We start from the raw sequence: 22,470 nt of genomic DNA, 5'->3' as shown, positions 1-22,470 counted from the left end.
GAACCTCTGACCCTCAGCTTTGCCACAGCCCGCTGACATGATTCACACATACATCTGAAGTTGCTGACGCTGGGTAACAGGTTCACGAGAAGTAAATGCAAGACATATGATGCATATGCTGGGAAATATTCATCCATTCATTTATTTAATGAATATTTCCCGAAGTACCTACTGTGCCTCAGGCACAAGAGTGAGCACTTGGGTTACACTGGTGAACGAAAGGAACAAAGAAACAAAGCGAGGGAGATGGATAATAACAATATAACAAATAACGCATAGTGTGTTAGGAAATGATCAGTGCTGTGGGAAAGAAAATTGTGTAGGGTAAGAGCAGAGACATTATGGGGGAGGGTGACTGTTTGCAGGGTGGTCAGGAAGGGTCTCCTTGAGGTGAAGGTTGAGCAAAGCTGTGAAGGAAGTAAGGGACTTGGTGCAGTGGCATCTGGAGTGAGAGCGCTTCAGGCAGATGCAAAGGCCCTGAGGTGGGTGTGTGTCAGGACACCAGTGTCACCAGAGTGGAGTAAGTGAGGGGGAACAGTAGGAGGGAATGTAGAGAAGAAATAGGAGGTTGAGCCCTGTGATTGAGTTCTGTAGGGCCCACTTGCCTTGGACCTTGGATCCCATGGCTGCTGGGGCACCTGGGTTTGGCAACAGTATTTGGGAAAGCAGAGGCTAACCTGGCAGGTGGCCAGCTGTGCTAGAAAGAGGAACTTCAGAGCTCCTGGGGGGATGGTGGCAGCCTGCCAACAGGAGAGGGTGTACCTGCAGTTATTGGGTAGGGGGTGGGATTCATTTGCATACAATTTGCATAGATTTCCTTGTAGAACTAATCTCTCACCTCCACCTGTGGACCAAAGGAATGATCCAGGTCTGGACCTCCTCCTGAGTAGTACCATAGAGACCAATTTCTCAGGCTTGTCTCTAATACAAGGAAGGTTTTCGGGCAATGAGGACGCTAGGTAGCTGCAGTCTGTTGGTGAACACAGGAGCTCTCTCCTAGATCCTGCCCTGTGACAATGCGGACTGGGGTGGGGGAGGCCAGGTTTGCCTCTGGGGCTAGGCTGCCCAGGCCATCAGTGACACCATTCCCCTCCACTCAGGTGTGTGGGGAGCAGCACCGCTTTGAGAAGCTGATGGAATATTTCCGGAATGAGGACAGCAGCATCGACTTCTTGGTGAGCTCAGTGACACAGCAGGCTTAGGCCTGGCCAGGGCCACTCTGGGAAGCAGGAGACAGCTAGGGGCCTAGGTATCTGGGGTCTGGGCCCTGCCCCTACAAAGTGTGAGGACTGAGTGGTCAGCGTGGGGGGGTGGGGCGGGTGGATGGCAGAGAGGGAGCAGGCTGGGGGAGAGGGAGGGAGATTTGGGAGTTAATGGGGGATGGAAGGCCCTGAGCACCCCCACCCAGAAGATCATATACCTGCTCATGTCCCTGCCCCCAGGTGGCCTGCATGCAATTCATCAACATTGTGGTACACTCAGTGGAGAATATGAACTTCCGTGTCTTCTTGCAATATGAGTTCACCCACCTGGGTCTAGACCTGTACTTGGAGGTGAGCCCCACATGCCCCAAGCCTTAACCACTCACCCACAGCAGAGCATGGCTGAGTGGTTAGCAGCATGAGTATTGGGGTCAGGCAGACCTTGGTTCAAATCCTGGCTCTGCCACTTCCTGGCCATGTGATCTTGGATAGGCTTCTTCCTAGCTCTGAAACCCAGTGTTGTCGTCTGTAAAATAGGAGAATAACAGAGATAATAACAACTCTAAATGTGTAGAACAGTACTGGGCACATAGTAGGTACCTAGTCCATGGAGCGGTTTTTGCGGGCACTGGATCAGGCTCTAGGGGTTGCTGGGTCTGACTGTGGGAGCACCAGCCTCAGACAGGTGCTCTGATGCCAGCACATAATGGGGAGTGACGAGATACTGGGCCAAAGTGGGAGCCAGATCACCTAGCCAGGCCCAGGCCCTAGGTGAGAGCTTTGCCCAGGAAAAGTATGCAGAGGGGCTTGATGCGTCCTGGCGCAGCCAGAGCAGAGAAGCTGCAGCTTCTTCCCTGATTCCTTTGGGAAGCTTCCTGGAGGAGCTGGGGTTTGGGGACTGGATTTTTGAAAGCCAAGATGAACAAAAGGTGAAAAGCAGACTAGAATTGTATATCCACACAAAGAGATATTATTCAGCCATAAAAAGGAATGAAGAGACTACAACATGGATGAACCTTGAAAACATGATGCTAAATGAAAGAAGCCAGACACAACAGGCCACATATTAGATAATTCATTTTATATGACATTTCCAGAATAGGCAAATCCTTGAGACAGAAAGTAGATTAGTGGTTGCCTAGGGCTGGGGGAGAGAGAGGAATGGGGAATGCTAATGGGGACGGATGATGAAATGATCAGATATTAGATAGTGGTCGTGGTTGCACAACCTTGTGAATCCACTAAAAACCACTGAATTATATATTTTATTTAAAGAATTTTGAATTGTATTTTAGATGAGGGTTTTACAGAGCAAATTAGTTTCTCATTAAACAATACATGTACTGTTTTGCAACATTGGTTGCCACCCCCATGACATGTCAACACTCTCCCCTTCTGGACTCCAGGTTCCTCGTTACCAGCTTTCCTGTCCCCCGCCTCCTGCCTCCTTGTCCTTGCGCCTGGGCTGGTGTGCCCATTTAGTCTGATTTTGTTTTATGGACCTGTCTAATTTTTAGCTGAAGGGTGAACCTCAGGAGTGACTTCAGTACTGAGTTAAAAGGGAGACAGGGGGCCATACTCTCGGGGTTTCTTCAGTCTCTGTCTGGTCTTTCTTTCTTTTTTTTTTAAGTTAGAATTTTGTTCTACATTTTTCTCCAGCTCTGTCCGGCATCCTCTGTTGTGATCCCTGTCAGAGCAGTCGGTGGTGGTAGCCGGGCACCATCTAGTTGTGCTGGACTTAGTTCGGTGGAGGCTGTGGTGCTTGTTAAATTGTATACTTTAAAATGGTGAATGTTACAGTATGTGAAGTGTATCTCAATTAACAACAACAAAAAAAGCAAGCTAGGGCTCAGGCCCCTTCCTCTGAGTCCTTGTGGGGGGACTAGAAGGACTGTTCCCCCCCCCACACACACACCAGTCCTCACCTTGCTTCTTCCACCTGGGGACAGAGGCTGCGGCTGACGGAGAGTGACAAGCTGCAGGTGCAGATTCAGGCATACCTGGACAATGTCTTTGATGTGGGCTCACTGCTAGAGGACACGGAGACCAAGAACGCAGTGCTGGAACATATGGAGGAGATGCAGGAACAGGTGGCGATGGTGAGAGCAGCCTGCATCCACTAGCACATAGTAGGCTCACAGGCCCCACACCCAGCTCAGATACTGGCTCTAGGTGTGAATTACGGGTGGCTGTTGACCTGGCGCATTTGTCCCAAGTCCAGATCCTGAAGCCTTTGGGTGCCGTTCTCAATGAGTGTTCATTGAGCTTTTCTACACTGGGCTGGACCTATGAGAAAGGCAGCCCCCCTGCTCTCCCAGTATGCAGACCCAAGGCCCTGGCTTGGGTGAAACTGGGTCCTTGGGTCCCCTCCCAGCTCAGTCTCCTCACTGCCCACCTCCCTCTTGAGAGAACTTCAGTAATCTCAGTGCCCTACCTACTTGAGTTCAAGTGCCAGGCTTGGGCCACCCACAGTACCCTGGGCTGAGAGCATCCAGAAGCCACCCCCAGCCCTCCAGGCAGGCATGCCTGGTGCCACCCCCTCGCTGGCGGCACCAGTGCCCCGCTGTGGGTGGGAGCTCACCAAATGTACTGCTGCCACAGCTGACAGAGAGGCTTCGGGACGCAGAGAACGAATCCATGGCCAAGATCGCCGAGCTGGAAAAGCAGCTAAGCCAGGCCCGCAAGGAGCTGGAGACCCTGCGGGTAAGGCTGGGGGCTGGGCTGGGCCGAGCCAGGTGGGCTCCCAGGAACACAACAGTTGGGACTGCTAAGCTGACATCCTCCTCCACCCCGGGAGGGGGATGGTGATCTGGGCCAGGGGTCTGCAGGTGGGCAATGACCCTTCCCTTGGAACTTACAGGAGCGCTACAACGAGTCTACTACCGTGGGCGCCTCCAGGCATCCCCTAGAGCCTGAGAAAGTGCCTCCCCGCACCTCAGCGCGGCCCTCGGCCCTAGAGCTGAAGGTGGAGGAGCTGGAGGAGAAGGGGTTAATCCGCATCCTGCGGGGGCCCGGGGACGCTGTCTCCATCGAGATCCTCCCGGTCACTGTGGCAACTCCAAGCAGCGGTGATGCCCTTACTCCGACTCCGGGAGTGTCCACGGGCTCCCCCAGTCCAGGTGTGCAGGAGCTTCAGACTCGGGGCCAGGTCGGGAGGGAGAGCTTGGAAGCGTCTGCGGCACTGAGGGTTGGAGAGGGAAGCTTGAATTGTGGGCGCCGCTCAGGTGTGTGCGGTGGTGAGAATGGGCCCAGTGTGCATGCGTGCGGCGGGGAGGCGGAGATAAGACCGCCTGGGTAAGAAATTGACAGGCCCCCTCCAACCCCCTTTTCCACCTGCAGCAGAGCCTGCTCCAGGAGCAGCGCTCCCACCCCTGCTTCCAGGCTCCGCTCCCCAAGAGGAATCCCCGCCCCCGGCGCCCCCAGCGGCCCCGCCACTCCCGGGCAGCGCAGACCTCCCACCCGCGCCACCGCTGCCAGGAGACCTGCAGCCCCCACCGCCGCCCCCCCCACCGCCCCCACCTCCACCTCCGGGCACTGATGGGTCTATGCCGCCACCGCCCCCACCGCCCCCAGGAGGCCTGTCTGATGGCTTTGGAGGGCCTGGCCAGGAGATGGGCCCAGGTGAGTTCACCCCCACCCACGGGCCGGGGCTGGGGAGAGGGAGGGAGCGGAGCCCAGCCTCAGTGTCCTCCAGGACCCTCCCTCGAATAGCCTCCTGATACTTCCTGCCTGCCCTGTCAGGCCTTGCTAAGCCCAGGTTCCCTCTAGATCCTCCTCCCCTCTCCATGCTCACCTCTCCCTCCCTGCCCCAGGAGTGAAGGCCAAGAAACCCATCCAGACCAAGTTCCGAATGCCGCTTTTAAACTGGGTGGCCCTGAAACCCAATCAGATCACGGGCACAGTCTTCACAGAGCTCAATGATGAGAAGGTGCTGCAGGTGCGTGTGGCCCTGTCTTGCCCCAGTGTGGGCACCAGCAAGGGAGGGCACTCACTCCAATCATGCTGGCATTGGGGGTGGTCATCTCCTCTACCCCCTTGCCTTTCCACCATTTACCCCTGGCAAATGCCAGCTCTTCTTTCAGCTTTAATGGCCTGGGATCTGGGTTACCTGGCTTGGGTGCTCCTCTTCCTCCTTGATGTACCCACAACCCCCTGTGCTTCCCTTTACCTCCTATCATGGCCCATGGTCAGGCTGGGTTATTGGTCTATTTCTTGCCTGGTGGCCTGGTCGGTGCCAGGTAGATGGTTCTAGCACTGAGCACATTCCTCAGTCAGGAGTGTACCAGGCCTTGCCTCGCCCAGCCCCACCTCCTCTCTCTGGTCCCTCAGGAGCTAGACATGAGTGACTTCGAGGAGCACTTCAAGACTAAGTCCCAAGGCCCCAGCCTGGACCTCAGCGCCCTCAAGGGCAAGGCATCCCAGAAGGCCTCTACCAAGGCAATACTCATTGAGGCCAACCGGGCCAAGAACCTGGCCATCACCCTGCGCAAAGGGAACTTGGGGGCTGACCGCATCTGCCAGGCCATTGAAATGTGAGTACCCTAGCACTGGACTGGTGGGCAGTCCAGGCCTTCTGCTGGGCCAGGGTCATCAGGCGAGTCCTAGTAAAAGAGCCCCAAACACTGGACAGAGTCAATCAGGCCTCACACCAGCCCTGGTCAGGGGAAAGAGTGGGGAACAGTGTCCCATTTAAAAAACTGAGGCCACACAATGAGTAACTGCCCAGGCCGGGATGTCCCCACTCCCTCTCTGTCTCCTTGCCCAGCTGTGGGTACTCAGGCCCAGGCATTTACAGCTGGGCACCTGCCACTGTGATATAACAGGGACTCCAGGCTTCCTAGCATCCACTTTCCCTTGTTCCCTGAAGCTGTCAGCATATGGCAAATATTGAAGTTCATTTATTCAGTCAAGGGTGGAGACGGCCCTTCTCTCCGGTGGGTGGGTGTGGAGTGACATCCCCACTACACATACAGGTATGACCTGCATGCCCTTGGCCTGGACTTCCTGGAGCTGCTGACCCGCTTCCTGCCCACGGAATATGAGCGCAGCCTCATCGCCCGCTTTGAGCGGGAGCAGCGGCCCATGGAGGAGCTGTCAGATGAGGACCGCTTCATGCTGCGCTTCAGTCGAATCCCACGCCTGCCTGAGCGCATGGCCACGCTCACCTTCCTGGGCAACTTCTCGGACACTGCCCAGATGCTCATGCCGGTGCAGGCAGGGGGACATTGGGCAGGGGGACAGCAGGCAGGGGACAGCGCATGGTCTGGGGCGGGGGTGGGGGTGGGGAGGAGGCAGCCCCAGCCTGGGCTCCAAGGTGAGTCTGGGAGTGCTTAAGCCTCCCGATGGGGCCATTCCCCCCAACTCACCTTGCCTTCCCTCCCCACACCCAGCAACTGAATGCCATCATTGCAGCCTCAATGTCCATCAAGTCCTCAGACAAACTCCGCCAGATCCTAGAGGTGAGAGGCCAGGCCCAGGGTCCTGGAGGTGGACCCCACGCATGACTCCCTGCCTGCTCTGGGTGGTATGAGAGTGAGGCCAGACCCTTCCCTGCACACCGAGGATGCAAGAAAGATGAGATGCCCACTTCTTGCTTACATGCCCCTGATGGCACCTCAGAAGGACAGAGCTGTAATGCCATGTCTCTAATTGCACGTTGAAGACCCTGCCTGAGGGCTCAGCCTCCCCCCCCCATCCCGTCACCAGCGAATAGCTCTGTGATTAGGGAGCCCCAACCACACCTGCCCCCTGGAGTGTCAAGGAACTATTAGAAAAAGCTGTTAGGTGACCCCACAGCCTAGGAGGGGTGTCAGCAACACAGTGTGGGGTAGGAGTGGCAAAGCACCATGCTGCCAACCGTGCACACATGTCAGACATCCACACACACGTGTATACGTGTCATGGACCTGAGGGGTCCATGCAGGAGTCGAGCGGGGCAGAGTGTGGGGCGTTTCTGCCACCTTTTCTCCTTGTGCTATTTACACTTAAGGGGGTACCCTCAGCCCCAGCACCCCGCTGAGCTGACTCCTGCCCCTCTAGATTGTTCTGGCCTTCGGCAACTACATGAACAGCAGCAAGCGTGGAGCAGCCTATGGCTTCCGGCTCCAGAGTCTGGATGCGGTGAGCGGGGCAAGGAGGGACCCCTGGCTTGGGGGATGGGGGCTGGCTGGTGGCCAGTAGCTTATGACAGGCCCTTATGCAGCTATTGGAGATGAAGTCAACTGATCGCAAGCAGACACTGCTGCACTACCTGGTAAAGGTCATTGCTGAGAAGTACCCCCAGCTCACAGGCTTCCACAGCGACCTGCACTTCCTGGACAAGGCAGGCACAGGTATGGGATTCTCAGGTCTCTGGGTGAGGGGACGGGCGGCTCAGCCTGGGGCCACTGGGCTTGGCTCCGTTGGGGAATGGCGAGGGGACTGCAGGATGTCTACGGTTGGGGTGGGAGTGCTGCCTCTCTGACTCTCTGCCCCTGTACTGCTACACTGCACCCAGTATCCCTGGACAGCGTTTTGGGGGACGTGCGCTCCCTGCAGCGAGGTCTGGAGTTGACACAGCGGGAGTTTATGCGGCAGGACGACTGCATGGTGCTCAAGGAGTTCCTGAGGGCCAACACACCCACCATGGACAAACTGCTGGCAGACTGCAAGACGGCTCAGGTACTGGGGCTGGGGAAGCTGAGGTGGGGGGGATACAGAGGTACTGGGATCTGGGTGGGGTGTGTAGCCAAGCCCTGGAGGGGTGTGGCCCCAGCTGGGACATCATGGGGGGGATGAAGCTCCTCTTGGTCTGGGGGAGCAGAGGTGAAGTGGCCAGTATCTTGGGGGGAGGTACCAAGCAGGGGTCAGGCTCCAAGGAGTCTGTGCTGGTGGGGCTGATGGGCTGTGCCCACAGGAGGCCTACGAGTCCGTGGTGGAGTACTTCGGGGAGAATCCCAAGACCACATCCCCCTCCATGTTCTTTTCCCTCTTTAGCCGCTTCATCAAGGCATACAAGGTACGTGTGTCTGGTGGGTGGGCTGGGACCCCTGTGGGACATTAAAGCCTCTCCACATGGGTGCTTCTTTCTTGGTGGGAGGATGGGGAAATAGGAAGGGCTTCCCTCATGGAGACTCCCTTCTGCCCCTCAGAAAGCTGAACAGGAGGTGGAACAGTGGAAGAAAGAAGCAGTTGCCCAGGAGGCAGGCACCGATGCCCCGGACAGAGGGGAGCCCTCAGGACCCAAGGTAGGCAGCAGCCTCTAAGCCTCTGCTGGGATGCAGGGATGCTTGGTATCCTCATTGTCCTCTAGTCTTCTCCAAGTCATCACTGTATGGACAGACCCTGCCCAAGGCGAGGGTGGTGCCCCAGGAGCCTGGGATGGAAATGGGTGCCCTCTGCTCAAGCCAGCTGCCCTTGCTGTGGAGGACCAGGCAGATGCTCTAGGGCTGGATAGGGCAGGGGATCTTCAGCTGGAGCTCTGTACCCCCCAGTCGCCGCCCAAGGCCCGGCGGCAGCAGATGGACCTCATCTCGGAGCTGAAACGGAAGCAGCAGAAGGAGCCGCTCATCTACGAGAGTGACCGCGATGGGGCCATCGAAGACATCATCACAGGTGAGGGCTCTGCTGGGCCTCTGTCCTGTCCTCAGTCTGTCCTGTGCTGTCTCTCTTCCATCTGTCTCCCTCGGGGGGTCTGGCTGCCTCACTGCCTTTTGCCACTTTTTCTGTCTTTTTTCTTTTTTCCTCTCTCTACCCCTCCCCACCTTCCCACCTTCCCCCCAACCCTCAGTGCTCAAGACGGTGCCCTTTACGGCCCGCACCGGCAAGCGGACATCCCGGCTCCTCTGTGAGGCCAGCCTGGGAGAGGAGATCCCTCTCTAGCTCCCCAGGTACCCAGAGGGCCTAGTGTCTGACCCAGTGGCTGCCCCCAGCCCTGGGAGCCTTTGGGGGCAATGGACCTGTGCATGGCTGGGATGTGTTAGAGCGAGGTTTCGCAAACAAGCAGTGCCCCCTCCCACATGCAAACAACCTGGGTTCCTAGAAGGGTGAGGCCTGTGCTCAGGAGTGGAGCTCCCAGCCCTGGGCAGTCTCCTGAAGGGTGTATGTGTCTCCTCTTGGCTGCCAGATTTGCGGAACCAGCCCTACATCCGCGCAGACACAGGCCGCCGCAGTGCTCGCCGGCGCCCTCCGGGTCCCCCCCTGCAGGTCACCTCTGACCTCTCGCTGTAGCTGCTATCCCCTCAGATGGATTCTGCAAGGGGTGTAGGCCGGAACTCAAGAAAGGTGGTCCTCAGCTCGGCTGGGCCGGGCAGCCCCCTCCTCCGCTGTCCCCCACCATGGACCGGCACTTCTCTCTCTTGCCACAGGGGGCAGCATCGGGGCCTCTCTCCGCAAATGCTGCTTGCAGCACCCCCTCTCCCCAAAAGCCATACTTAGCCCTAGCGGGAGCCTGGCCTATAACTTATAAAGTGCAGCCTCGTCCCTCCCCACCAACTCCCCAGCCCCGGGGAGTCTCCGTGGACCTTATTTTTATACGAGATTAATAAAGATGTTTGCAAAAGATGCGCGTCGGCCCAGTGCCTGCCCCCAAGGCGCAGCCTCGTTTTGCTCGGTAAACGCTTTACTTGTACAGGCTCTTCACTGCAGGTCTCTGCAAACAGGCCGGCGAAGGGGAGGACAGCTGCTTCTGCACTAGGGTTGGCGGAGAGGGAGGCAGCTTCAAGTGGCGCATACACTCTAGCGACTGGTCTACGAACCCTGTGGGAGGGAGGAGGGGGATGTGCGGAGGTCCAGAGGGCAGCTCCGGTGAGAGATGCCATCAGTTCCCACTGCTGTTGAGTAGATTCCGACTCATAGCAACCCTGTAGGTCAGAGGAGAGCTGCCCCATCGAGTTTTTTAAGGAAGCCGACTGGTACATCTTTCTCCTGGAGAGCGGCTGGTGCATTCCAGCCGCTGACCTTTCGGTTCGCAGTCAAGCGCTTTAACCACTGCGCCACGAGGACTCTTTAACTTCTTCGATGAGCCCCACCCAAGTCCGCCTTTCTGAGGCCCCGCCCCCTCTCCTCCAGTCCTGCCTCCAGTCTGCGTACCTCTCCCGTTCCCTATGCCCTAGCCTCTACCTTATAGTCAAGCCCTCACCCTTGGCTTATTCTCCCCCTGTCCCTGTCTCCATTTCTTCGGCTTCTGCTCCCACTCCTAGCCTGTCCCTCTTCTCCCTAGTATCATGCCCCATCCCTCCTCCTAGCGTCGATACCCGCAGGTCCGGCCCGCGTTCTCCCGTCGCGTCTCCCTGCCACGCCTCCCGCCCCGCCCCTGTTCCCGCCACGCTCCACTCCTTGCTTGCCCCGCCCCTTATCTGCATGGCCCGCCCACCCTGCCGGCCCCGCCTCCTCCCCGCTCTCACTTAGGCTGAGCTGCCTTTTGCAGGCCCCGCGCTTGGGGCCTCTGGGCTGGTATGGTTTGGGAAGTCGGACCTCCGGACGGGGTGCTCGGGTCCTGGTCCTGCGTTCAGATTCCGTCCGCAGGGCCAGGTTCGGTATCTGAGAGTAGGGGCTGCGCGCACCTGGGGTGGGGCGCCGGGGAGAAGCCGGAGGCGTGGATGGAGGGTTGGACGTGATTGGGAGTGCCCCCCTCCCGCAGGCCTCGCCCCACGCCTCCTGCCCTCTCCGCGCACCAGCTTTGTGCAGCCTGTGCAGCGAGCGCGCGAGCTGGGCACTGGAGAAGCCGCTGACGCGCGGCCGGGCAGTAGAAAGCGAGGCCCGCGGGGGCGTACGGGGAGCGGGCGTGGCCGCGGGACTGGCCCGTCCAGCCTGGGTTCAGTTGCAGAGCCTTCTTCTTGGAGTAATAGCTTGAAGGAGGAAGGAGGTGCAGCCGCCTCAGACGGCGCCCAGCCCAGCCTTCTCCATGTCACAAGAAGGGAAACCCAAAGCAAGACCGGAAGCCACTTGTCACTGGCCTGGGGCGAATTGGGGCCCAGGGCTTCTGTCTCTGGGGCAGGATCTGCTCCCTGCATCCCCGGCCCTGAAAGTGGTCGTCGTCAGCCCACGTCATCACCTCCTGCACCGACTTGGAGGGCACAGAGCCCTGGTCCAGCAGTTTGAGCAGCATCTCAAACAACAGCGTCTGCAGGCCCTGGGGGTCATGGATCCGGCTGTTCCTCACTCGGGCTGGGGACAGAAAGCATGAGAAGGCGGTGAGGAAGGACCTCCCCCGGGCCAGGCCCCGCACTGTGTCATCAGTCTGGTCCCTCACCCACGCACTGTGCGAAGCGGTGATTGTCAGTGAGGACACCCAGGAAGTCCTTGAAGCTCACGGTGCCATCACCTGGGGAGAGAGAGTGCCGTGGTGCCTCCCCTGCAGAAGTCCTGTCTTCCATACGCTTTAGGGACTTGCTGGCAAGATGCTGGCATTCCAGGAGTTAGAGAATCATGCCAAGGGGGAGACCCCAGTTTGAATGGGGGAGAACTAGCCCTTGCCCTGGGAGAGCCTCAAGGCTGGATGAGAGTAAACACTCTGCAGAAGGTGTGTTAGGTGGGATAGGTGTGTTAATCTGGGAGGGTTTCCTGGAAGAGGGAACTTTAAAACAGGATCAGGCCAGGGATTTTGTGGGCAAGCGAGGCGTTCTTCAGGGCTGGAGGTGGGAGACCACAAGTGGGTGGGGATGAGGCACTGACCATCCAAATCTGCCTGCTGAAGAGCCTAACACATCTCCTCTGGGCTCAGCTGGATGCCCACACTGCGCAAGGCAGCCTTCATGGGCAGCTTTCATGCTGCACATGTCCACAGTGCCTGCTGGGCTGGAGCTGAGCAATCTGAAGACATCCTGGAAGGCTGAGGGCAAGGAAGGGAGCAGGCAGCAAGGCGAGCCTCACATACAGGAATCCTGAGATCCGCCTACTCTAGCTGAGATAGGACCCACCTACTGGGTGTATTTTTAATACAAAGAACAACTATGGCTGCTGTGCTGGTGCTTGTCAATCATCCATTCAGTCCTCAATTTAACTCATGTCCAAGGTTACACCACCTTTAAGGGGCTATGATGGGATTTGGACCCTCAGCCTGGTGCCCAAGTTACAGTGCTCTGCACGTAGACGGCACTGACAATTGGTGATGAATAAAATGATCCTGATTTGAGCGGCCTCTGCCAATATCGGGACATAATCTTTGGGGGGCATTTGGGCAGTAACTCCTTCTGTTCCTACCCTCAGAGTCCCAGATCCCTGGAGAGGACTCAGATTATTTTCTTCCACCCTTCCTTCCTCTCTCCCTCTTCCTTACTCCCTTCAATTCTGTTCATCCATTCATCTGCCCAACCAAAACCTTCATTCACCCATTCACCAATCCATCCAGAACACTTGCACACACACACCACTAGGCTATGGGGCTGTAGATGACTGGCATGGAGGGAAGGTTAGAATCTAGTAGACTAATCACCTGCTTCCTGCAGTGAACCCAGCCAGGCAACCTCTTTTAATGCTGTCCTGAGCACTCCCTATTTTTCCAGCCCTTAGGCCCTCACCTGCCAGCTGTCTGGGTGTCAGGGGCAGCAGGTTCTTGTCTGTCAAGCTGCCTGGAAGGAAGAGGTTGAAAAGGCCTTTGCACCTGCTGCAGACAGATGCCAAGGCCAGGCAGGTCTCATCCCCAACCCAGTGTTCCAAGTCTGGCCTCCAGTCCCTGCCCTCATCTCTGAGACCTCATGCTTGGGTATGGCTGTACTGGATAGGTAGCCACAAGGCCCTTAAACTTCCTTGCCCCTGGCCTGGGCCGCTCAAACCCCGTGGCCATGGCCACTGCTGCTAGCTCCATCGCCAGCTGCAGCCTCCCCTTCTGCTCTCTGTCCACCTGCTCCTCCTCTGGATCTTGTGAGAGCAGTCTTCGAGGCTTCTGTGGAGGCCTTGGGAGTGGGGAGAAGACAAGGCAGAGGGAGCCAGCCCACTCTCCCTGCTTAGACTCTAGGAGTATCCAAGATCCCCGACCCAGGTTGAGCTCACAGTCGTCAACCCCAGGGAACTCTGGAGGCAGAGCTGGGGCAGTGCCACCTCCCCCCCAGGTGAGGGGCAAGGACCCTCCCCAGCTCTGTCACCTGCACTTGCTCTGTGCTAATGGGGCTGTCTTGGTCTTCTGCCCACTGCTGCCTGAAAGGCAGAGTCACAGGCTCTTAGGCTGCTCCAGGGCCCTGGGCTGCAGCCCCAAGCTGTGCCTTGGGGGTTAGCATTTTTTCTCTGGGCATGCACTCTCTCACTCACTCCAGGCCCACCCAACCCTGCTGGGGACACCTGCTGCTTCCTTCCTTCGAGTTCTTGCCTCCCTTAAGGCACCCTTGAGTCCTGATGGCAGAGGTCCAGAGAGAGAAGCAGCCCCTGAGTCCCCCAACTAGCGGGGACGAGAGTAGGTCCAGCCCAAGGTCAGGCTAGGGCCCCCTACCCCAGCTCCCCTAGGAGGGGAAGGTCTCCTTCCCCAAACAATGCAAATTCACAAACCAGATTTTAAAAATACCACAGAAGGGATGCATCCCAGCAGCCTGAGGGTGCTTCTGGCCCAGCCCCTCCCCAGATACTCACTTCTGCATCTCCTGCTCGGCCCCTTGCTGTCTGACCTCCTCCTCCACCCTCCTGCCCCCTTCTCCTTCTGGCCTGGCCCATTTGTTACCACTCACTCCTTCCTAATCCCACTCTCCCAGGCCCTCCACACCGCCCTCCTCAGCCCCTCCCAAGCCTGGGCAGGCCCTTGAAGTTCTACAAGCCTGAGCATTCACTTGACAGGGCAACCAAGGCCCAGACTGGGCAGTGAGTCAAGAAGCCGCTGTGCTGCTTCCCCTTCTCTTTCTCACAGATTTCCCTCTCAGCACCGGAGTCCAACCCCATGCCTCCACCTCTCCTCTGCTGGCAGCAGGGTCCATCCTCTGTGCCTCCGAGGCCGAACCTTGTGCATTTGTGTGCTTGTTTTGTACACAGGCATGTATGTTTATGTGTGTTGTGTGCACGGTTCCTGTGTGTGTGTGTGTGGATGTGTTTGTGTAGGTACCTGGATGTGTGACCCACTGGTTAGCTGATGGGCTGTGTGTGTATGTGTGCCTGTTTGTGTACGGATATGTGAGTCTGGGCTGCACATGGATGTGCACCATTACACGTAAGCACTCTCCTACATTTTGGGGTACCTCCAGATCTAAGCTGTGGCCCCCTGGCAGGCCAGTACTGCAGCCTCACTTCCTTTCTCCCTCAAGCACCTGGACACCATCCCTTCCCCACACCCAGGCCTCCCCTGTGGAGAGAAGCAGGAAAAACCCCCTTCACAGCAGCCCAGACCCACCCCCAGGAGGCCCCCTCCTCAGGTAACCTGACAGGTCCCTGGTTTCAGGCCAAGCAGAAGTTCCCATTTCAGTTGTCTTAGGGACGGATGCCTCAGACAGCGCCCCGGGGCCTCCCCATTGGCTGGTCATAAGTCTTTCCTCCTGGCTTAGAGGACTGGGCAGGTGGGCGTGAAAGGGGAACTACCCATGGGAGCCAGCAGGAGCAAAACAGATGGCAAGGAACAGGCATGGCAGAGTCAGGGACAGTGGGACTTGGGTAGCTAAAAATGGGAGTGGCTTCCCAAAAAAAGTCAAGACCAGGGCACCGCAGCCAGGTGTGCTTGCTTGGTCCAGACACGTTTGCACAAAAAAATCTAAGCAGGGGCCAGCACTGGAGGCTTTATTGGTTTTGTCTAGTCATTTCTGTGGGGGAAGAGGGGGATGACAGCTTAAAATGGATTTTCAGCAATAAGGGACTCCCTTTCTTGGTTCCTGGCACCGAGCTGCAATGCAAAAGAAAGAGCATCACTTGGACCCTGGTGGGAGGGTGGGGAGAGAGGGGAGAGCCCAGAAGCCTCTTGATGGGAGTGTTGGGGGTCAGAGGGCCTCCTCCTGTTCCGCGCTGATGGACAGCTGGCTTTCTGCCGTGCCCATTCATCACCAGGAAGTGAGGGGTGCTGGAGAACCCTATTCTCTCACTCTTCCCTTGACAGAAGAGGGCTGGGCCCCAGGGCTGGGGATATCAGGCTCTCCCCTGAGCAGACTCTAGTGCAAGCATTTTTGATGTGGGAGAGGTCATCTACCCCCTGGGTAGGAGGCGTCCTAATGCTAGAATGGCCCTTCCCATTTTGATCCCAGCTCCCTGCCCTGGCCCTGGAGTGCTCGCCGTCCATGGTCCCCAGCCCTTCTCCAGCCCTGGCCTTGGCACCGCACTTCAGTCCACTGGAGCCTTCTTTCCAGCAGCCTTTATGAGGTCACTGAGGTGGAGACATCAGAGCCCTCCCCATGCCCTGCCTGGCCCCTCGTTCCGCTGTTCCCCACCCCCACCCCTGTGTGAGGATGGGGGAGGACCCACAGGTACTAGCACAGCCCCGTCTTCAGGGCTGCTGCTGGACAGGCCCTCACTTACTCTTTCCTGGCTCCCTGAGGGGGTAGAGCCAAGGTCGGTGGTTGGAGAAACTTGACTTCCCCTTCAATGGTGGCCCTCTTGATTCCCAGATTGTTGAAGCCCAGGCAAGCACCAGGGAAGCTCTTGTCTCCCTCATTCCAAACTTTTTGTGGTTCGCCGGCTTCAGCTGGTTTTTCTGATGGCTTCTCTGTTGGCACCTCTGCGGGCTTTTCCAGCTCCAGGTCCGCTCTGGTGGGCTGGGCAGCAGGGTCCTTGGCAGGCTCTGTAGAGGGCTCCACGGCCTTCTGGGAAGGAGCTTTGATCAAGTGCTCCAAATTGGGCAGGTCCTTGCTGCTGGAGGCCATGACCAGGGAAGATGCAAAATTGATTAGGTCAGCCAGGCCGATGGCTGCTGGGAGACTGGAGGAGGACAGGGAGGGGCTTGTCAGCAGCGTCTGGGAGCTTGTGGTTGAATAAGCTCCCTGGGCCCTGCAGCTCAGGGCGTCGTTGGGGACGTTCTCCTGGCCTGCGCGGCTGGAGGTCAGCATGTTTGTGACGTTTTTCCTGGGCTCCAGGCCTATTGCTGGTGTCGGGCTGTGTTCTGAAGCCTGGATGTTCTTGTCTGCCCAGAAGAGGTGATTGGAGGTCTGTGCGCAAATGGAGCGATAGCTGGTGGACATCTGCTCCTCCTGCACGGAGTTCAGGCTGCATGGGCTGAGGTTCCGCTCCTCGTCGGGGTAGAGGGGCTCTATACTCTGCTGCTCAGGGGCTTCGTCTATACTCTGCTGCTCAGGGGCTTCATCGAAGGACTTCAAGTTGGTCACCTTCAGCTCGGGCTCTGTTTCTAGCGCAGACTCAGGCTTGGGCAAGTTTACCTCTAGGTCTCCCTCCAGCTCTGGGTCCAGGTCCGGGTACGGGTCTAGGTCCATGTCTGGGCCCACTTTGGGGGATGGGGGCGACGGCTCGTATTCTAGCAGTTCTGCTTCTAGCTGAAAGGGTACATCTGAAAGCTGAAGAAACAAGAGCCAAAGGCCCCTGCCCCTGAGCTCCTCCCCACCCCACTGGTACTTCTCACTTCTTCCCCCACACTTGCCCCTTCGGCAGAGTTCTGCTTGGGGTAGGAGGCAGTGTGTGGGCAGGTGGGGGGTGTGTGAGTGTGCCCACATTGGCCTGATGCCAGGGTCCCAGAATTGTCAAGGGTAGGGGTTGGTCAGGATTTAGGGAAGATGGATCTCAAAAAACCCTGCCTCGGCCTACCACCTCCCCATGAGTGGTGACCCCATCCACTGTTACCTCTAGCTCATCTTCTTGTACGAATTGGGACTCAGACTGGTGTTGGGGTAAGTTACTCCTATGATAGAAGGAGACAGGGTGGGTAAAAGGGCTCTGTGGGGTGGGTGGGGTGACTTCAGTGGGACAGAGGTATCTGGGTCCCTCAAGGCCCTCTGCCTTGCACAGAGGCTGGCAAGATGTCCTTCACCTTATCTGTTCCCCTGGCTGCCCCGTCCCCACCAGGAATTCCAGAGTGGTATTCTCAAGCTTTAGTGAGTTTAGGGAGCTCCTGGAGAGCTTGCCTACTCATTCCCCTCCCTCAAAGGAGTGGAATGAGGGAATCTTCATTTTTATCAAGAATTACAGGTGGACCGATGCAAGGGGTTCTTTCAGCTCATGTTGAGAGCTAGTGCTCAGGAAGTCGGTACGTGAGGAATTTGACAGCAGTAGCAGGGGGTAATGTTGGAAGTTTTGGAGGGTGGGGAGATGAGGTCCTACAGTGATGGGGGCTGGTTCTTACTGTGTATCCATAATGTCTACTGACTCCTTGCCACAGCAGGAAAATCCATTGACACCTGGCAGGGAGAAGAAGGTGAGAATGGGGGAGCTGCAGGACGGGAAACAATCTGAGGGATCCTGGAGCCAGGGTTGGGTACTCCACCCTAAGCTTCCCCCCTTCTTCCTTGTCCCTTACCTCAGCCCATTTGCCATCCTCTCTCCCATCCTGCCCCTCCTCTCTTCTCTCCCTTGCCAGCATCACTAGCCCTATCCTCCATGTCTACTTGGCTCCACTTGCCACCTTTGCCTTTATTTCAACTTTCAACTTGGCCTGGCTGACCTGATCAATTTCGCGTCTTCCCTGGTCATGGCCTCCAGCAGCAAGGACCTGCCCAACTTGGAGCACTTGATCAAAGCTCCTTCCCAGAAGGCAGTGGAGCCCTCTACAGAGCCTGCCAAGGACCCTGCTGCCCAGCCCATCAGAGTGGAGCTGGAGCTGGAAAAGTCCACTGAGGTGCCATCAGATAAATCACTTGAAGCTGGTGAGCCACAACTTTCAAACTTTCTTTCTCCCTACTCCATCACTGTCTTCCATAAGGGCTAAGGCTAAAAAACAGTAATAGGTCCCATTTATTGAGCGCTTACGATAGGCCAGGCATTGCACTGAGCACTTTTTGTGTTTTTTCTTTCTAATTCAACACAAAAAATTAGAAGAGGTTCGTTTACCCAAAGTCCCACAGCTGATAATTGCTGAAGTCAGGACTTGAACTCAGGTCTGGCTACAGTAACTCTTAACTTCCCTGCTGGACGCTGAGAACCACCCATGTACCATGTGGAGCCTATATACTGTGTGGGGCCTCTATCACCACCCAAATCAATCTTCCCCATCTCCCTCCCTTCCTGCCCCTGTGTCCCCTTTTTCTACACTCTCTGACCAGGCCTCAGATCTCCTGCTCACCCCCCTTCTAGCCTCTCCTACTCTGAAGCCCTCTCTTCCCCAGGCTTTTCATTCAATTGCACACTTGGTGTCATCCATCCTGAACTCCGGGCCTGATCTGAGGTGATCGCCTATCTGGTGATTCATAAGCTCAGATCACCTTCTGCTAGGGACAGTGAGTGACTCCTTGGGGGAGGTTGCCCCATCCCAGTCCCCTCCTCAGAGAGAACTTTTATTGCAGAAGCTCCTCCTTCATCCCTTGAGGGCGAGAGACACCAGGCTGTCCCGTCCTCTGCTCCCCAGGGTAATGGATAGGGGTTGACTGTGGGGCCGTTATGGCACAACTCAGACCCAAGAGCCTGGGGTGTGGTAGGAAGCGACAGTCCTGGCTGGAAGAATTGCTCCCAGAAGATATGTTGTGGCCTCCGCACAGAGGCTGGGAGTTCCTGCATGGCTGGTCCTGGGATTGGGATTTGGGCACATCCACGCGTCAGCATTCAGTATACCAGGTTTGGGCCTGGAGGACCTTGGATCTGCTGGGTGGCTGGGCTGGGGCTGCACTACCATGCGTTGGCCCCCAGTGGCCAGCTCAGTGATATCGCTTCACCTCTACTTCCTTGACCACCATGCCCCCTTGGCTTCTTCTTCTTTGTCTCCTCCTCCGCCTGCCCTAAGTGTTGCTGTTCCTCAGGCATCTGAGTTAAGAGCCTTCCTTTGCCTGCTTTACAAAGTTTCCCTGGGCAATTTAATCAACACTCACAGCCTCAACCCTTCCATAAAGAGCAACTGGATGTAGGCAGGAGGAGAAATCATTGCAGTATGAACTCTGAGGCAGCACGGGTGATTGGAAGAAAGCACTTGAGGCTGACTCAGCTTGGGACCTCTGTGCCTGACCTGGGCAAATTCTATTAGAGATTTCAGTGATGTTCTGTAGTATTTGAGATAATTGCAATTTCCAATTGTTTGTTGCTCGTATATAGAAATATGTTGTTCTTTTATCCTGCAATCATGCTAACACGAGTTCTAGTAGCTTTTTTGTAGGTTCCATAGGATTTTCTACATAGATAATTGTGCAAATTAAAATAGTTTTACTTCTTCCTTTCCTATCTGGATGCCTCTTTTTTTTTTGGTCTTATTGCACTGGCAACCATCACCAGGGCAATGCTGAGTAGAAGTGGTGAGAGTGGACAGCCTTACTTTGTTTCTGTTTAGGGGAAAAAATTCATTCTTTCACCATCAAGTATGTTGTTAGCTGTAGCTTTTTCCATAGATGCGCTTTATCAGGTTGAGGAAGTTCCTTTCTATTCTTAGTTCGCGTAGAGTTTTTAATTAGGAATGGATGTTGGGTTTTGTCTAATGCTTTTCCTGCCTGTATTGAGACGCTCATATGGTTTTCTACTATCTTGTCAGCCTGGAGTGTCTTTGTGGGAAGATAGTATAATTACAAATTCAACATTACAAAATAGATATAGGACTCTTTAGACAATTTTTTCTTGAGTGAGTTTTTGGAGTTTGTATCTTTTAAGGAATTTATTTCATCTAAACTGTCGAATTTGTTGATATAAGTTGTTCCTAATATTCCCTTATTATCCTTGTCATATCTGTCAAGTGTGTCCACAGAAGACTTTTGAATCTCTATTTCTTACTCCTGTTCTCTCCTGAGCTCCAGATCCAAATACCAGTCACTGATTGCACATCGAGGGACCTCAGATTCACCTTGTCCAACACTACGCATCCCTTGCTGGGGCAGGAGCCTTCTCCCCTCTCTGGGATGCTCCTTGTCACCTATTGGTGATGCTGCTCAGGGCTCACCTCTTCCTGGAGACCTTCTGGACTCCACTTCATGGCCTTGGGTTAGAGGCTTCTCTTCCAGTAGCCCCTACCCTGACCCCACTGACCTCTATCTGGGCACACGGTGCCTTGCTGGCCACCAATTAGAGGTGGGCAGTGTGTATGGGTTGGTACCCAGCACAGAGTCTGGCCCCAGGTGGATGTGCAGCAAATGTCTACGCAAATAAATGAATTGGTTCTCTCTCACCCTGCCAAACCCTGCTGTTCCTCATCCGTTTTGTACCTCAAGTTCACTTCCTGCATGTCCAGATTCTAGCCTGGCCAACACAGTTCTGCATCTCACCCCTGCATTCCTTTGCACTCTCATGCCCCTCCTCCTCTCGCCCCAATTTATCCTTCATCCTATGACCCAAATTAGAAACCTGGGTCATCTATGACTCCCTGTTGCTGCTCCAGCTCCTGACCTCCTCCCTCTGATGCTCACCTTGTACACATGCATCCCCTTTTCCACTCTGACTGCCTCTCTCCTCTTTACCTCCCAATACCAGAGTCAACGCAGACCTAGGACTTACTACCTGCCAGCACCTGGTGCTCAGTGCTGTGCAGGCATTTAATCTTCACTGCCACCCTATACACAGGTGGCCTCAACGCTCCTCTCATGGAGGAGGAAACTTGAACAAAGTCACACAGCTATTCAGAGCAGAGCCACAGCCTAAATGCAGATCCGACAAGCTCCGAAGTCCTGATGCTAACCACTGTGCTGTCTTAAATCTCTTTGGGCCTCCATGGCAACATGTTCCCCTCTAACTTGATCTTCTCAGTGACCCCAGAGTGATTCTATATCACATCTGCCTCCAGTCATGTTCAGACTTCAGTGCAGCCTTGAAGGTCCTGCATGGTCTGACCCCGTCTGTCTCAGTTTTTGATAACCAGCTTCCTGCTCTTTGCCCCAAGTCCAAGCTACCCCAGAACATGGCAGTCCTTTTCATTCCTCAGGGCCTTTGCACATGCTATTTCCTATACCTGCAAAGCCCATCTTCTGGCAAGTCCTACTCGTGCCTGAGACTGCAAGTCTCCAGTGTCATTTCTGTGACAAACCCAACTGTCCAGCCTGTATTTTAATTGCTAAACCAACTCATCAGACTCAGGGCCTCAGGACCCAGCTCATGAGGAAGCCCTGAGAGGGGTGCAATAAATGTCACAGGAGTGATTTAAGGTGCCAGGAATAAGTCTGTTACCCCGTGAATTTGGTTTTGGGGAAAGCTGCTCTCTGGTTGTAGATCCTTGGCACATTTTTAACACTGGCCTATGTCTTCCCAAGAGAGAAGGTACCCAAGGAGAAAGCCCCCATTTCAATGCGGATCTGAGCCAGAGCTCTGAGGGGCAAATACCTTTGTTCATTGGTGATATCAGCACAGAACAATGCAAGGCACACAAAACCAAAACCCAAACCAAACCCATTGCTGCTAAGTCCATTCAGACTCTTAGCGACCCTACAGGACAGAGTAGAACTGCCCCATAGGGTTTCCAAGGAGTGGCTGGTGGACTCCAGCTGCCAAACTTTTAGTTAGCTGCAGCCGAGCTCTTAACCACTGAGTCACAGGAGGAGCTCAATAAATATTTGTTGAAGACTGCTCCTCCCTGCGGCAAAAGCACCAAGTATCAACCAGGGACAATGTGACATGATGTTTTTGGACGATCTGCAGTCTGGGATAATTCACCGGCTGTTTGCTGGGCACAAGCCATGCCATTTCCGTGGACCCAGGGCCCCTCAAGAAACCTGTTGCATCTTCACCTTTACCCCAGGATGTGCACCGGCACCCGTGTGCACACACGTATTTATGCACGCCGCAGGGGCGAAGGCTGGGTATGGAGGTGCGGACACCAGCTGCTCCCTTGCCTCGCGGGATGGCAGGAGTTTGTCTGCAGCACTTCCCTTCCGGCGCACGGAGCTTTGGGAGCACACGCAGCGTCCCGGCCGATTCTTTGCCACCCGCTCCGCGCCCCGCTCTGACTTTCACTTTTCCCGCCCCCCGGAGCCCACCCCCCCGCCCCGGCCCACTGTCCCTCGGCGCCCGCCCCACCAGGCCGAAAGCCTGCCCGCTCCGACCTGTCACCCCCATGCCGACTGAGGCTTTGTCAGGAAGCGGGGAGCGGGCTGGTGGATGCTGCCCTTCCGCCTCCAGTGCGCTCTTTGGCTGGGCGGTGTGGGGGGCAGTGGACATGCTGCAGGCGCCGGCGCCTGTGATGTCGCCGCCTCTGTGACGTCCCGCTGCTACCCCGAGGGCAAGGAATAGCGCCCCCGATTCCTGGGGGCGTGAGTGCAGTGCGGGGCTGCTGCCGGCAGTGGGTGGGGGCTGCAGGAAAGGCAGAGGGCACGGCGAATGGGTCGTA

The 22,470-nt window shown here is 56.1% G+C and overlaps 2 protein-coding genes across 4 annotated transcripts in view; one reads left to right on the top strand and one right to left on the bottom strand.

The window, feature by feature from the left end:
- The window catches only part of FMNL1 (formin like 1), a 28,705-nt gene extending 18,797 nt beyond the window's left edge, over nucleotides 1–9,908 (top strand). The window contains exons 10-26 of the mRNA XM_064270997.1: nucleotides 1,101–1,175; nucleotides 1,443–1,553; nucleotides 3,152–3,301; nucleotides 3,804–3,905; nucleotides 4,063–4,321; nucleotides 4,542–4,823; nucleotides 5,015–5,139; nucleotides 5,532–5,734; nucleotides 6,176–6,410; nucleotides 6,593–6,661; nucleotides 7,242–7,322; nucleotides 7,405–7,534; nucleotides 7,699–7,862; nucleotides 8,098–8,199; nucleotides 8,333–8,428; nucleotides 8,675–8,795; nucleotides 9,307–9,908. Of these exons, the coding sequence (XP_064127067.1) occupies nucleotides 1,101–1,175; nucleotides 1,443–1,553; nucleotides 3,152–3,301; nucleotides 3,804–3,905; nucleotides 4,063–4,321; nucleotides 4,542–4,823; nucleotides 5,015–5,139; nucleotides 5,532–5,734; nucleotides 6,176–6,410; nucleotides 6,593–6,661; nucleotides 7,242–7,322; nucleotides 7,405–7,534; nucleotides 7,699–7,862; nucleotides 8,098–8,199; nucleotides 8,333–8,428; nucleotides 8,675–8,795; nucleotides 9,307–9,410 (2,409 nt within the window). The 3' untranslated portion in view covers nucleotides 9,411–9,908. The remainder of the gene's footprint in view (nucleotides 1–1,100; nucleotides 1,176–1,442; nucleotides 1,554–3,151; nucleotides 3,302–3,803; nucleotides 3,906–4,062; nucleotides 4,322–4,541; nucleotides 4,824–5,014; nucleotides 5,140–5,531; nucleotides 5,735–6,175; nucleotides 6,411–6,592; nucleotides 6,662–7,241; nucleotides 7,323–7,404; nucleotides 7,535–7,698; nucleotides 7,863–8,097; nucleotides 8,200–8,332; nucleotides 8,429–8,674; nucleotides 8,796–9,306) is intronic.
- Nucleotides 9,909–10,563: 655 nt separating this feature from the next.
- Nucleotides 10,564–22,103, bottom strand: SPATA32 (spermatogenesis associated 32). Of its 3 annotated transcripts, XM_023553764.2 has the most exons (4): nucleotides 17,371–22,103; nucleotides 16,872–16,929; nucleotides 15,600–16,567; nucleotides 10,564–14,973 (listed from the first exon to the last, which is right to left on the bottom strand). In XM_023553764.2, the coding sequence occupies exons 1-4, from the start codon at nucleotides 17,379–17,381 to the stop codon at nucleotides 14,871–14,873; spliced, it is 1,140 nt and encodes a 379-aa protein (XP_023409532.1). In that variant the 5' UTR covers nucleotides 17,382–22,103; the 3' UTR covers nucleotides 10,564–14,870. The 3 variants fall into 3 exon arrangements, with proteins under 3 accessions (XP_023409532.1, XP_023409531.1, XP_064127077.1); XM_023553763.2 differs by having other exon boundaries at nucleotides 15,600–22,103; XM_064271007.1 differs by having other exon boundaries at nucleotides 10,564–11,348; nucleotides 15,600–22,103.
- Nucleotides 22,104–22,470: the final 367 nt, after the last annotated feature.

Source organism: Loxodonta africana, chromosome 18 (assembly GCF_030014295.1).
Source record: "Loxodonta africana isolate mLoxAfr1 chromosome 18, mLoxAfr1.hap2, whole genome shotgun sequence".
NCBI classification, from domain to species: Eukaryota; Metazoa; Chordata; class Mammalia; order Proboscidea; family Elephantidae; genus Loxodonta; species Loxodonta africana.
The sequence above is the reverse complement of the archived record's forward strand: the minus strand, read 5'-3'. Positions and strand labels throughout refer to the sequence as shown.